The following is a 14,312-nucleotide window of genomic DNA, read 5'->3' on the forward strand; positions in this document are numbered from 1 at the left end:
GTATCCAAATCCTGCTTCAGGAATTCCTTGGAACCCAAGGGCATAGAAAAGCTATCCCAAAAAGTCATAGCATGGTCAGTTCCAGAAGATCTATCAGGTCACCATTCTCAAAATTAGTAAAAGGGCTGGCCAACCAGATAGCCTAGGATGAAAACAAGCTCCATATTCTAACTTCCAGATTGCTTATCTTCTTTGGGCCATTTTCCTTCTTGTGTAAACATTTGAATAAGTAAGTATTTGTAATCAATAAAGTATAACTGAGGAAACAATGCGGCTTCACTTTTTTAATATATGTTTTGTATTATAACTTAATGAAAAACACACACACACACAAATATCTATCCATATTAATAATTTTTGAAACTCAAGCAGAGTATATTAGCAGACTTTGTTCTTTAAGTTAAATTACTTATATTACATTGCAGTTATGTAACTATTGTAATTATATCACAATATAATCCTTATATTTATCTACAAAGGAAGAAAAAAGCCAGTAACAGCAAAAGGTTTTCTCCAAAACTCATTAGCAAGATGGCAAACTGGGGCAAGTTGGCAATTGGATTACCGTATTTGTGACCTTGTCAGATAATATAATAATATTCTTCCAGGTGAAGTGCTAGTAGTAACGCAAAGAATTGACATTGCCAGAATACCTATCACAAACTCTACTTCCTCCATTTCAAAGGAATTCATTTTTCAGGTGTATATTGATGGTGCTGTCTTTCCTCCAGCAAGACTGAGATTAGGGGTACGGAATATTATACAGAATAACAGTTTCTGTAAAACCTCTCTTGTCAGCCACCAACTGGAGAAAGGGCAAGATACACAAAATTGTATTTGTGCCAGTTGAGATTTACAAAATTGTGATCTTAATACAAATTGTTTTGCTTCAGACAAAGCCAAACTTCTTTTGAACCATGTAATTTTGAGGCAAATCTGACATTTTGTGGAAGTATATCTTGTCAGGGAATTCCAGAGTGTTTGTTCTCATATTAATGCCTTTTGGATGTCCCACTGATTAGGACAGCAGCCCTGATTATATTTTTAATACAGACTTAAAAAATAATCAGTTCCCTAATGCTTTGCCTTATTTGTCTGCTATATTAATTGCTATTGGGAATTAGTTTCCAAATTACAACATAATTCCAGTTTCAATAAGTCATGTTATCCATTGATTTGTTAAAAATGTTCTTAAAGTATAGCTACGGTACATTATCTTTTGTGAGCATGTGAACACATACCTCTAAAGCTGACTGCAATTTGTTTGAAAACATCAATCTTCAGCTCACACTAAATCAAAGCCTGCTCAACTCATATTATTAATGACCTCTTATTAACTAATGTGGAAAAGCACAAAATGTGGTAACTTTTAAAAGCTTTTACAGAATAGAATGAAATATACTGCCATGAAGAGATTAAAGATTATTCAATTTTAGAGAAGTATATATGGGAACTGTAAATTCAACTACCAAATATCAAATAGATATTTAAATAAGGCATGTGTTCTTAGCATTTTAATACTTTATTATTTAATGACTTTGGATACTACAGATAAGTTCTTGCTTTTGATTTTGATTAATCTGCTAAAACTGATGAAGATAAATTCAAGAGTTTTTTAACTAGTTCTTTATTTTTTTAAAAAAGGGGAATCCCTATTGACATAATTAGATCGTAGTAGATGATACTACATCCTTTCAAGGAACTACAATTTCAAAGTCCCTGATAAATTATGTGAATAGAAGATATACCTGTAAGCCATATAACTCCCCTGCTGCTTTTAAAACAAAAGGAAAACCTACTATTATTTTCAATATTCTCTTTGATATGGAGATTCTCAGTCATCCAGATCATAGTTGTCCCAAAGGTGCTTTTTCAAGAGGCAACTGGACTTTCTTGTTTTTATTTTGATAGTTGAAAAATATTTCTTTTTGTTTCTGAAAATGATGACTAATACTCAGTGCACGGTAGTCTAAATGAACTTTCAAATTCTAAAATAAGCTCTACAACACCTATTATTTTCAACCAGTACAGCCAACAGTCATACTGGCTGAGAATGCTGGGATTTTTATTTGATTAGTTGACTCTTTTTTATTATATATCTGGAAGGTGTGACAAAAACCTTGATAAATCTTGATAAAAAAGCAGCTATCCAAGAAACACTATCTATTTTGTATTCAAAAGAAAACATTTATGCTTGACAATAACAAATTTGCTCACCTTTACAATCTAAACTAAGTTCTTCTATCAACACTATAGCTTCCTTGTAAATGGAAGAAAGTGACTCAATATCCTCTGCAGCTGAATCTGAAGATGGAGTTAAGTCATCCAGATCATTAGTAATGCTCAATGTTCTGTAAAGCTATAAATGAAACAAGTAGAATTAAAGATAATTATATTCTAAATCAAAACGTTCATTTCTCTTTTATTAACTTTTAATTCTACTAGGAAAATTTTACAAATGGAAATTGGCTTAATTAGATGCCACATCAAATCATGATTTTCAGATAGCTAACAAAGTAGTATTTCTAATAAATCCACTTAATATTAACAGTTATAACGACCCCTATATCATAACCAGGAGACATAAACCCATATCTGTCTGCATAAAGGACTACTTTTAACTGTAAATTATTATTATTTAAATCATTTATACTGAAGTTTACAAAGCTATTGTATTGCTTTCTGTGGAAGCTTCCATATTTAAACTATATTCTTTTGCATTCTAAATTGTGTTTGACGATTCTGCCTTGTCAGTTGCAGAGCTTCCCCAAGGGACCAATTTCTGTTAAAGCCTCAATGACCTATAGTTTTTTATTTCTACATAATTATTGTCAAAATACGTTCTCTAATTCTATAATTTGTTCCCTAGTTCCAACTTTTCATTTAAATCTGTGAGCAGCAACATGTAGGGAAATAAACAATTATTCCTGCTTTTCAAAATCTTTCATTTCTTCCCTCAAAATTTTATACTTCTTCACTTTTTATTACTCCTTCATGGATTACTGCTTTGTCGTGGCAAAGGGGCTTGCATAACTCAATGAAGCTATGAGCTATGCCATGCCGGCCACCCAAGACGGACATTGGTTCAAAATTGGGAAAGGAGTCCGGCAAGGCCGTATTCTGTCGCCCTGCCTATTTAACTTATATGCAGAGCACATCATGAGAAAGGCAGGGCTAGATGAATCAAAAGTTGGAATTATCAACAACCTAAGATATGCAGATGATGCCACTCTAATGGCAGAAAGTGAAGAGGAACTAAAGAGCCTCTTGATGTGGGTGAAGAAGGAGAGTGCAAAAGTTGGCTTGAAACTCAACTTTAAGAAACCAAGATCATGGCCCTCTCAATTCCTGGCAAATAGATGGGGAAGAAATGGAGGTAGTGACAGATTTTATCTTCCTGGGCTCCAAGATCACCACAGATGGGGACTGCAGCCAAGAAATTAAAAGATGCTTGCTCCTGGGGAGGAAAGCTATGGCAAATCTAGACAGCATACTGAAAAACAGAAACATCACCCTGCCAACAAAAGTACGTATAGTCAAGGCCATGGTTTTCCCAGTTGCAATGTATGGCTGTGAAAGTTGGACCATAAGAAAGACTAAGCGCAAAAGAATTGAGGTTTTTGAACTATGGTCCTGGAGAAGACTCCTGCGAGTCCCCAAGACTGCAAGGCGATCAAACCGATCAGTTCTAGAGAAGATCAACCCTGACTGCTCTTTAGAAGGCCAGAAGCTGAAGTTGAAACTCAAGTACTTTGGCCACCTAATGAGAAGGAAGGACTCACTGGAGAAGAGCCTAATGCTGGGAAAGATTGAGGGGAATAGAAGAAGGGGACGACAAAGAATGAAGTGGCTGGATGGAGTCACTGAAGTAGTAGGCGTGAGCTTAAATGGACTTCAGAAGATGGTAGAGGACAGGAAGGCCTGGAGGAACGTTGTCCATGGGGTCGCGATGGGTCGGACACAACTTCGCAACTAACAACAAATTCTTTATTAACTGCTTACATTCAATGATACATAAGCACAATAAGTTTGCATACAATGCTCAAAAGAATTTTGTCCAAGGCTTAGGACTATAGCAAAGAAAATATGCTACATTCAATCCCGGGCCACAGCTAGCAATTTTGATATCACTATTACAAGAAATCGATGATGATATTAATGATGATACCTAAATTTAAATCAGGAGACATATGAATATTACATGTTCTGGGGGTACCTATCTTTATCTGAAGACAAGGTGATGGAGACAATATCACTCTGATTGATCAGGGACCAAAGAAAGAACTCTCTTTTTTTAAATAATTGAAGAATATTTAAGCTACAACTGTATTTCTTAATTCTGCTCACTTCTGTACTATAATTGTATATTATAATTTTTAAATCAATTCTGGTATTAATTCTATTGCACTTTGGTTTTGTGAATCAGTCTGACAATCTCTGTTCCAGATATTTACCAATAAAAATTAGGAATGAGGCAGAGATTGTGGTGGAGAGTTTAGAGGGATAAAGTTGGCTTATTTAAAAAAAAACTAGTGGAGGACTTCTGGCTGTGACGTCATCATGGAACGGGTGAAGGAACAGATCTCTGTTCCTAAGTCCCAGGAAAATCTTCGCCAAGAGCCCAGCAAGGGCTTTGCCGATCCCGGAGAGATCGGTAAATTAAAGAGGAAGCTTCAGAGAAGCTGTGTGGAAAGCAAACACCCGAGCCGAATGAAGCAGCACTCTTAAAACTAGCGGAGATGAAACCGGTCTTTTAGACCGGCCTGGAGCGATGGCGGCAGCCCGAGAGGGAGTGGAAAATTGAACTGACAGCTTTGTAACAGGAGACGAGGAAACCCCCGAAGGAGGTGAGGATCATTTGGCTGAGAGAAGGCGCAGGAAAAGTAAAGCTATAAGGAGAGAAACACAGCGGCAACTGAATTGAAACAGAACGGAGAAGGGAGCAAATAGAGCAGAACGAGAACAGCGTGAAGAATGCTGAGAGCCCATAGTAAAGTTTTACAAAATGTGAGAGACTGGAATTTAAGAATGGCAAGAAGGTGTGAATGAAATCAAAGAAAAAACTGGAGAAAGGATGGTTGGAGACAATTAAAGGTGATTAAGAAGGACTTTGAAAAATTAATATGAGGAATAAAAGGTGAAGGGAGAGAACGGAGAAATTTAGCTTATTTTTGAAGGATAAATAACATTGAAACCTGGACTTTAATTGACATATATCTGGACAAAGTGACGAGTGGATGTTTTGGAATATTGGATACAGAGAAGAAGAAATAAGAGGTGATATTTGGTGGATTGGTGGACATATTAAATTGAGACTGAGAAAAAAAAGGGCTGATGCAATATTCACTCACACACAAGCAGTGTTTAAGCTACAAGTAGACTCAGGCAAATGTATTAAAAGTACTGAAGTAAATGAATTGTATTAATGAAATAGAAATAAGTGTAATTGAACTAAATAGAAGTGGAAAAGTAATCGTAGCATAGTAGAGAAATATAAACAGTAAGAGTGATAGTGAATGAAATTAAGAGTGGTGACAACACTTAGAGAATAGTATACATATATGTATCATGTATAGTGTTATATATATATATATATATATATATATATATATATATATATACACACACACATACACATAACAGATGTTAAGAATATTATAAAGTGTACAAGATATATAGTGGGATAAGGAAAGGTACAACTTTACTTGTAATTTTAGTTGTTAACGTTAATGTTATACAATGATATTATAGTCATATATATTGATTTATAGTTAGAAGTATTATATATATTCTTTATGCAAAAGTGGAGAAATATTATTCAAGTTATAAAAATGACAAGTACTGTAACTACAACTAAAGTTAGCAAAAAAAAACAGTTATAAATCCCACAAATACAATGGCCTCTCCTTCAGGCCAAAGAATCATGTTGGGGAAAGAAAAAGTAGAATTGGCAATGAACCCACAGAGTTTGCAGATAACACTACAAATGATTCAAGAAACAATGATGATGACCCAAGAGGCAATAGCAAATAATCATGAAGAAATGAAAATACATCATAAAGAAATTAAGAATGATATTGGAAAAATGAGAGATGAAATTAAAAATATAAATGATAAGATAGGCAATATACAACAAACAATGATGGAAAATGAACAAAGAATTCAAAAAGTTGAAACAAAAATGGAGCTTGTTGATAGTAAAATAGAAGGGATGATACAGAAATCTGAGCAAGCAAATAGGGAGTTGACTGAATCTATTGCTTTTCTGGAAATGAACAAAGCTTCGTTTTGTTTAAGATTTCAAAATATTGTTGAGGAAAAGGAGTAAGATTTGGGAGAAAAGATGGCAGAGATTTTGGCGGAGATTTTAGGCAAAGAAAAATTGGAAGTAAAAAGAGACATGGATGAAACATAGAGTATACACAAATTATGCACGAAGGCATAGATTGGCGAAAGAGGTTCATATAAGGTTTACTAGAAGATCAATAAGGGATGAAATATATAAAAAAACAAGAGACGAATCAATAATGTATAAGGGTAAAGAAATAATTGTATTAAAACAAATATCACGTAAAATACGAAATCAGAGACGAGAATACCAATTTTTAACGACTCAATTAATTAAATATAAAGTCAAGTTTCGTTGGTTAATACCTGAAGGCATACTTTTAACTTGGCAGGAGAAAAAATACAAGATAGATACACTTGAGAAAGCACAGGACTTTTATGAGAGTTACTTTTCACAAGGAGAAGAACAAGAAAGTAGGGAAGAGCCGGAGAGTAAAAGTTATGAGAAGATTAGAGGAAGTTGATTGAGAGCGAGAAATACGAAAGTTACAAGAAAGAGAAAGGTTAGAAAGAGAAGCAAAAGGAAGACTTATAGAGACAAGAAGTATAAAACAAAATAAAAACAAAAAAATAGATCAAGTTAAAAATGGGAGACGTAATTAAGCTCTTTTCTATAAATATTAATGGATTAAATATATCAAGAAAAAGAGTTTAGACGTTTAACAATTTAAGGAAATTGGATGTAGATGTGATGTATCTTTAGGAAGTTTACATAAAATAGGATTATAGAAAATTACTAGAGAAAGTAAAATTTAGAAACATTATACACAATATTAGCATAAAACAAGAAAGGAGGAATTATTATATATGTCAAAGAAAAATAAAATTAAATCAATATACTTGGATGAAAAGGGGTGAATTTTAATGTTGGAAATAGTATTAGAGTAAAAACAGTATATGCACTAAATAATATAAGAATATTTGTATGATCACCATGCTTACATGGAATTCCAGTTGAGTCTTATAAAAAATATGAGTGTTACTACAATGAATAATGTTGGATTCCTAGTAAGTAGTAGAATATGAAAGAAGGAAAATGTAAATAAGAAACAATGGGGCAATAAGGATAAATATTTCAAAGAAGAAAGAGGGGGGAAATGTAAAAAATAGAAGAGTACTGTTACAAACTGCTGTTAACAAAAAAGGATATATTACGTGTGTATGTGTGTAATATTTGTTGTGTTTTGTTTTGTTGGTCTAAAATAATAATAATAAAAAAATAAAAAAAAACTAGTGAAAATTTATTCTGTAATTCTATTTGTAGACTTTTTAGTGCTTGTGACAGTGGAGATACAACAAATTTTAGCTTACTGATCTTCATTTTGTAGCCAATCAAACTATACATTCCATAGTTTTGGGAAGTAGTTGATGAGAATACTGAGAACTCATGATTTATCTATCTTACCAAAGCATTGCTAAAAATCTTAGTCTTTAAAATCAAATCTAAATTGGCCTACCAGTACTATGCTTTTCACTTAAAAGCTTTAGAAATATGAATTAAGTTGATGGCAACATTTTGCAAGCTTGTTTTATCCTACCTTATTTTTTCCATTCACAGATTTGGCTGGATATCTGAAAATAAGTATAAAAACTATATTAAGATTTTAATGTATTTTTATCCTGAAATTCTGAAAATGTAGGGCTGCTAATCCTAGACCATCCATTCTGAATCTACTGAGTTTAACAGTGCAGCAGAAGTGCAGCCTAGATATCTATGAATTTTTATGGGTCTTCCCACTATCAAGCAGACTTCCAGTATGATTCTTTTAAGAAACAGTTTGGTCAGTTTCATCTTTTTGAAATTCTTTGCGGCTTATGATGATGTGTAGGCTTCCTTTAGGTCCAAAAAGTTGATATGCAAGTTTGGGAGCATAGCTACTGTAAGGGGCACCAAGGATGCACCTCAAGGGTGCTTTCTTATAGAATTTTAATATGTTTTGGCTAGAAGTATCACAGACCTAATTCCAAATGAGACAGAATTTTACCTTTATTCTAAAAAAAGATACCCATACCTTTCTTCAAGAGATGCTTCACTCAAACTGCTCTCATCTTGTGGCTGATGTAGATTATTACAAAGCTGTTGACTGACCTTCTGTTTAGAATTCCGCCTTTTATTTTCACTTTTTCTTGTAGCTTTTAAACTGGAGGATCTTTTTAAAATAATAATAATAATAATTAAACACTATATTTAAAGATAATTTTATTTACAAAAAAGTTAAAATATAAAAATGAGGACATATCACTAAGAATTGAAGAATGGCAAAATTTCTAATCTCTGACCACATAATGAATTTAGGAATCAAAGTTCTACTGAATAAAGTGTTAATTGTATTAATGTAATAACATATAGCTGTATGCATCTTGGAAAAATCTGAAATGAAGCCCCAAAGCATCTATCATAATGCTTCTCAGTGAATCAAAGGAATTTTGGTCCTCACTTGTACTTAAACTGAAATACTTCTGTATCAGTACATGAATACCCTATATATAATCAAGTAAAAGTTCTGAAGGGCAGATAATAATTATTATTTCATTATTAGATTTTTACCCCATTTATATACATTTAATACTCAAGGCAGCAAGCATACCTAATATTCCCGCCTCCTGTTTTCCCCACAACAGCAACCCTGTGAAGTGGATTAAACTGAGAAAGAATAACTGGCCCAAGGTCACCAAATTGACTTTCATGCCTAAAGGAGGCATAGAACTCATAGTCTCCTGGTTTTTAGGCTAGCACTTTAACCATTATAATAGACTGCTCTCTGAGTCAAATGGTGTTATTGATCGCACTTGTTCAGGCAATTTTGTTCTCTGCATCCTTAATAACGTGTCCCAAATACTAAAATTGGAATCTATGGTCTTCATCACTCTCATAACTTTCTATAAAGAGTGGAAGATTTCTGTCACTAGAGAGCTTTCATTACCAAGGAGAGGAAAAGCCAGAACAGCTACTGCATACAATTACACTCTCAGGTCTTAGGCCCTTCATGTTGAAAATATCTCAGCAAACACCACCAGTGGGAATTTGAACTAACTGTGGTTATGCTAACAAGCAAAATGAGTGATTTTCATAGTTTGGGAAAAGGAGAATGTATAAAGAAGTTTCTGACAAGTCTATAGACGAAACAGGATGGAATCCTGTCACCCATAAGCTCCTAATCTGATCTCCAATAGAGGTAGTCCTCAATTTACAACAGTTCATTTAGTGACTGTTATAGAGCCACTGAAAAAAGTGATTGATGACCATTTCTATTTATGACAGTTGCAGTGTCCCAGGTTCATGTGATTACCTTTCGCAACCTTCTGACAAGCAAAGTCAATGGGAAAGCCAATTCACTTAACAACCATGTTACTAACTTAACAACTTCAGTGATTCACTTAACAACGGTAGCAAGAAAGGTCATAAAATGGGGCAAAGCTCACTTACCAACTGTATCACTTAGCAGTAGAAATGTTTGGCTCAATTGTGGTCATAAGTTGAGGGCTATCTGTACTTAATCAGTTTTAGCTATTCTGATAGCACAGAGAGGTGGGATAGATTTATTACTTTTGCTCCCATTAGTAGCTTATCAGTAAAAATATTTTCAATCACACAAAAGGTAAATATTTTGATGCATGATGATTTCATTTTGGTTATTTTAGTTGTTTATATTTATTTTAAAAATATATAATATTGCACCTGATTGATCCTGGCTGACTTCAGAAGCTAAGGAGCCCTAGTTCAGAGGCCCCCAACTTTTGGGGCACCAGGGACTAGTTCCGTGGAGAGAGGTTTTTCCATGAACCAGAAGGGGCGTGGTTTTGTGTGCTGCCTGCATCCTGTGGATGGGGCTTTGCTTGTTTACGCGGCCCAGTTTCTGGAATGCTGCGGCCCGGTGCCGGTCCACAGACCAGGGATTGGGGACCGCTTCCCTAATTAATGCTTAGATGGCTATGTCAAGTTAAGGAAAAAATCCTACAAAGTATCAATGATAAACTACATTGATAATACTGCAAAGAAAATTGTGTGGGAATAGTGACAGGAATCAAGCCTATCTTGAAATTGTCTTCACCTTTATTCTAATTGTTACTTAAAAATTTGAAGAAAAACTATAATTTAATGATGGATGAAAAACTTTGGAAGCAAAAGATCTCAATTTTAGTCATGACACCAGAGGAAGGGCTTGGGACAATATTTTAAGTGAACTTATTTTCTGATCATAGAACATTTAAGGCAACTTACTATAATAACAATACTTGAGAAAACAATGATTTTAAACAATGACCATCCAGTCAAACTAATGATCTGTATTAAGATAACTATCTATGCTTTGCTTACATTTGTAATATTGTATGTCTTAATTAGCTGAAAACAACACAACAAAGTTTCAAAGGAAGTTAGTACATTGCAACAGTGCATAAAAATTAGTCAAGTCAGTTCATATAAGAGAATCAACTTAATGTTATTACTGTACTCACCCTAGACAAATTACTTCCTTTTTATCTGCTGGGGAAATACTATCTGCTGTAATATGCTGGATTTCATTTATTGAATGCTTTTGTTCTATTTTCTCATCATTATTAACAGCCAGCTTTTCAGCATTAGCAATTTTTTTTCCTTTGGATTCCAATTCTTTTTTTATTTTTTCCTCTTCAATCTAAAACAATGATATATTGCAATATTGATTTAAGAACAGCAATAAAAATATCAATAAAATTATTTGCTCTATTACAAATTTCTGCTTAATATTTCAGAACAGTCCTAGAAAAGAAAATATAATCACTCAACACTATGATTGCAAATTAATAATAATTAGTATGGTCTAATCAGAAACAATGGAAAAATCATGTAAGTGATAGGCAAAACGCATTAGAAACACACATTTTGATTATAAACAGAAATTATTTTAAAAAGTGATCAACAATATTGTACTACAGAAACTAAATCTAAGATAGTAATATTTCACACAGAGCAAAAAAGTGTTAGGCAAGCATGATAAGAAATGGAAAGATCAATTAAGAACCTGTTCAAAAGCCAGTTTCACATTTTGGATCAAATTTATAATTAGTATAAAAGTGTGCAGTTCATTTGTTAATGAAGTTGCACCTATGTAAACTGAGCTATTTGAATCTTTGTTATGACAGTATTATACTTCAATTTCTGAATGTTCTTAAATTAAAAAGAAAATGCATGAAAAAGGTGTAATTTCTTCCCACATTCACATTAGCGTTACTGCGTGAAGCCAACACATAAAGGCCTTTTTATATAGTGCTGGAGAGCTGAAATGAACAGAATGGCTGAAATGCAAGAAAGATGAAAGAATGAAAAGCAGCAGGTACTTCTCTACCTCTTTTTGCAGTTGGATCTTTTCTTTCTCCAAAGCGAGGAAAGCTGAATGCAGTATTCCTACCTGATTTTTAAATCTTGCAACATCACCTTCTAATTCTTCATCCAGACCTTTTTGGGATATTTGAGGACATACTTGTTTATGATTTTTCGCTTTATTTCCAATTTCAATATCAGTACCTTTACAACTATTGATACTGTTATTAAAACGGTATTCAGTTTCTTCACTTGGATTTTTTGTTACACTAATATGTTTAAATAAGTTGTTGGAGGCAATTGGTTGATTAACATCTATAGTTTTAAAAACTGTATCTTTGGTAATGTCCTCATGGCTTTGCAATGAATATTCAAGACATTTTTCTGCAGCTTTAGTTTCATTTGCTTGCAGTTGTGTAATTGTATTGTTATTCTTTTCTTCACTGATGTTTACTTTTGTTCCTTTTGCATTATTAAATAATGGGTTCCTATTTGTGTTCCAGTCATCAGTATTTAATTCCCTTTCTGTAACGACAGATCTTACATCTTTAATGTCACCCTTTCCTTGAATATCCACTTTCATGTTTTGTAGATGAAGTGATGTTTCTTTTACGCCTTCTACTGCACAACAGAAACCATCTTGTGATGTTGCTTTGCTTGGAGTGATACTCGTTTTCTCATAAACTTTAATTTCACCGAACATCTGTTTTAGTTCTGCAGTAATACTCTTAAAATTTGCCTTAAGTTCTTTTTTTTCATTTGCAACCCACATTTTTTCATATTTTTCTTCCCAGTGTATTGAATCAAAATGATTGCAGTCATTATGGGCTTCTTCACTATGCATGAGTGCTTTGGTTACATTTTCATCATGAGTACCGGTATATTCGATTTCAGTCTTGTCAGTGTGTTTTTCATGTGTTGATTTTTCTACAGAACTGGATGTGTTTAACAGGCATTTTTCCTTATGCAAGCAAGTATGGATAGAGAAAAATTAACAAACAAAAACCAGTGTGTTAAATTTGTTTTAAATGTCATAAAGGTTTTGATTTTGAGAATATTTTAAGAGTAACAAAAAATTTTGGTTTACAAAATCTTTTTTTCAATTATATATTTTATTAAATACACAATTTAAATGTTTGGAAGAGAATTTCATGGCAGCACAGCATAATAATTAAACTTAAAATAGCTTTCCTTTTTTTGTCATGGCATATTCATAATTAATTGCTTGTCAATCCTATCTAGCAGAGTCCCTCTAACTGAATAATTGGGAAAAAGCAGAACCAGATTCTTCACTATCTATTGGAGGTCATAATCTTCAAATCAATAATAAGCATTCTACACATGTGGTATCTTCTACGGGATAGGAGTGTCCAATAATATGTAGCCTCTTCTCAACTCAATCAATATCTCACTGATGGCCCTCCCAAATTGAAAACAATCCTGTGAAAATGGTCTAGAAGTGGTACCAATTACTAGAACTTTGTGAAAGTCATCTTTTGCAACTGTAGAACATATCTCTCATAGAAATTTTATTAAATTTATGTTTAAAAGTTATTTTGATATGACCTAGCAGGTACACATTAATTCTTGCCAGCGTATAACAAAACCGTATAACTATCACCAATATAGACTATAAATACCAAGCATAATCATGTGTCATAATCAGCATTACTGATTAAAAGGACCATAATTCTACCAAATCTTTAAATACAGATGCAAATAAAAATTCTAATTTGAGACTGAATAAGGTACAGCACATTTGAAGTGGAATAAGAAGGTACTCCAGAGAATGGATGACAATTTCTTTTTCAAAGCTGATATCAAATTAATGTCCATAGTAGTGACCCAATCAAGCAGGAACAATAATGGTTGTATATGACAGGCATGTCTTTGAAACTTTTCTCTCAATTACCACTCTCAAGTATCAATGCACTAAGTTATTTAAATTCTTGAATTTGAAATTGTTAATTTGTGATTCTAGTCTGGTGTCAAATTGATACCTACAGTACACTTATTTTAGCAGTACTGTTATACAGCACAACAAAGCACAATTTGATACAGCTTCCGGTGGTGAGCGACGGTGATGGCGGCTACCTTGTAGCCGTCCTCCTGAGACGGTGTCAGATCTGCGGAGCACAGCATACATCAGTTGGCCCGCGGTTCGAAATCCCCTTCCCGGGTGAAGGGAAGGGGTAGAGACTGCATGAATAGAGGTAGAACCTCTTAACCTTCCCTGGATTTTCTTTTTAGGGGGGTAGAAAGAGTGTTCCCTCGGAGTTCGTGCCTTCTCCGCCTCTCAGCTGTCTTTGTTTCTTCGGAAACAAAGTGAAACGCCGCTACCATCTCCGCACTTAAAGTTTTCTGGTGAGTGACTTTTAAAGCGGACAGAACTGTTTAAAGGATTTTTTTTAGAGTTAGAGATTTATTTCTTTTTTAATTTCTCTTTTAGCTTATGCTGATTCTTTTTTTGTGATTTTTTTTTTTCCGAGCGGAAAGTGAGAGTGAAAGTAAAATGGCGTTTTGAAAGTGTTGCTTTTTTTTTATCTCCGGAAAGAAAAGACGGATTGATTGAAATGTATACCTAGCATTGCTTTTCTTCTTTTTTAAGTTTCTTTTTCTTTTTTCTTTTTTCTTTTAAAGTGCTTTGGAAGTTTGTATTTTT

General features: G+C 33.6%; 1 protein-coding gene across 12 annotated transcripts in view; it reads right to left on the minus strand.

Moving 5' to 3' along the window:
- ANKRD26 (ankyrin repeat domain 26) overlaps positions 1-14,312 on the minus strand; it is a 120,283-nt gene that overhangs the window by 60,459 nt on the left and 45,512 nt on the right. For 10 of the 12 annotated variants that reach the window (XR_005556796.1, XM_039343958.1, XM_039343956.1 and 7 more), the window contains 5 exons: positions 11,676-12,611; positions 10,807-10,985; positions 8,361-8,498; positions 7,887-7,920; positions 2,218-2,359 (listed from right to left, as the gene is read on the minus strand). Coding sequence is in view for 11 of the 12 variants with exons in the window: in XM_039343958.1 (XP_039199892.1) it covers positions 2,218-2,359; positions 7,887-7,920; positions 8,361-8,498; positions 10,807-10,985; positions 11,676-12,611 (1,429 nt within the window). In the remaining variant the exon portion in view is untranslated. The remainder of the gene's footprint in view (positions 1-2,217; positions 2,360-7,886; positions 7,921-8,360; positions 8,499-10,806; positions 10,986-11,675; positions 12,612-14,312) is intronic. The other 2 variants (XM_039343960.1, XM_039343965.1) reach the window with 2 other exon arrangements.

The sequence above is a fragment of the Crotalus tigris genome, unplaced genomic scaffold (genome assembly GCF_016545835.1).
Source record: "Crotalus tigris isolate CLP2741 ecotype Arizona unplaced genomic scaffold, ASM1654583v1 scf7180000017883.2314494, whole genome shotgun sequence".
NCBI lineage: Eukaryota > Metazoa > Chordata > Lepidosauria > Squamata > Viperidae > Crotalus > Crotalus tigris.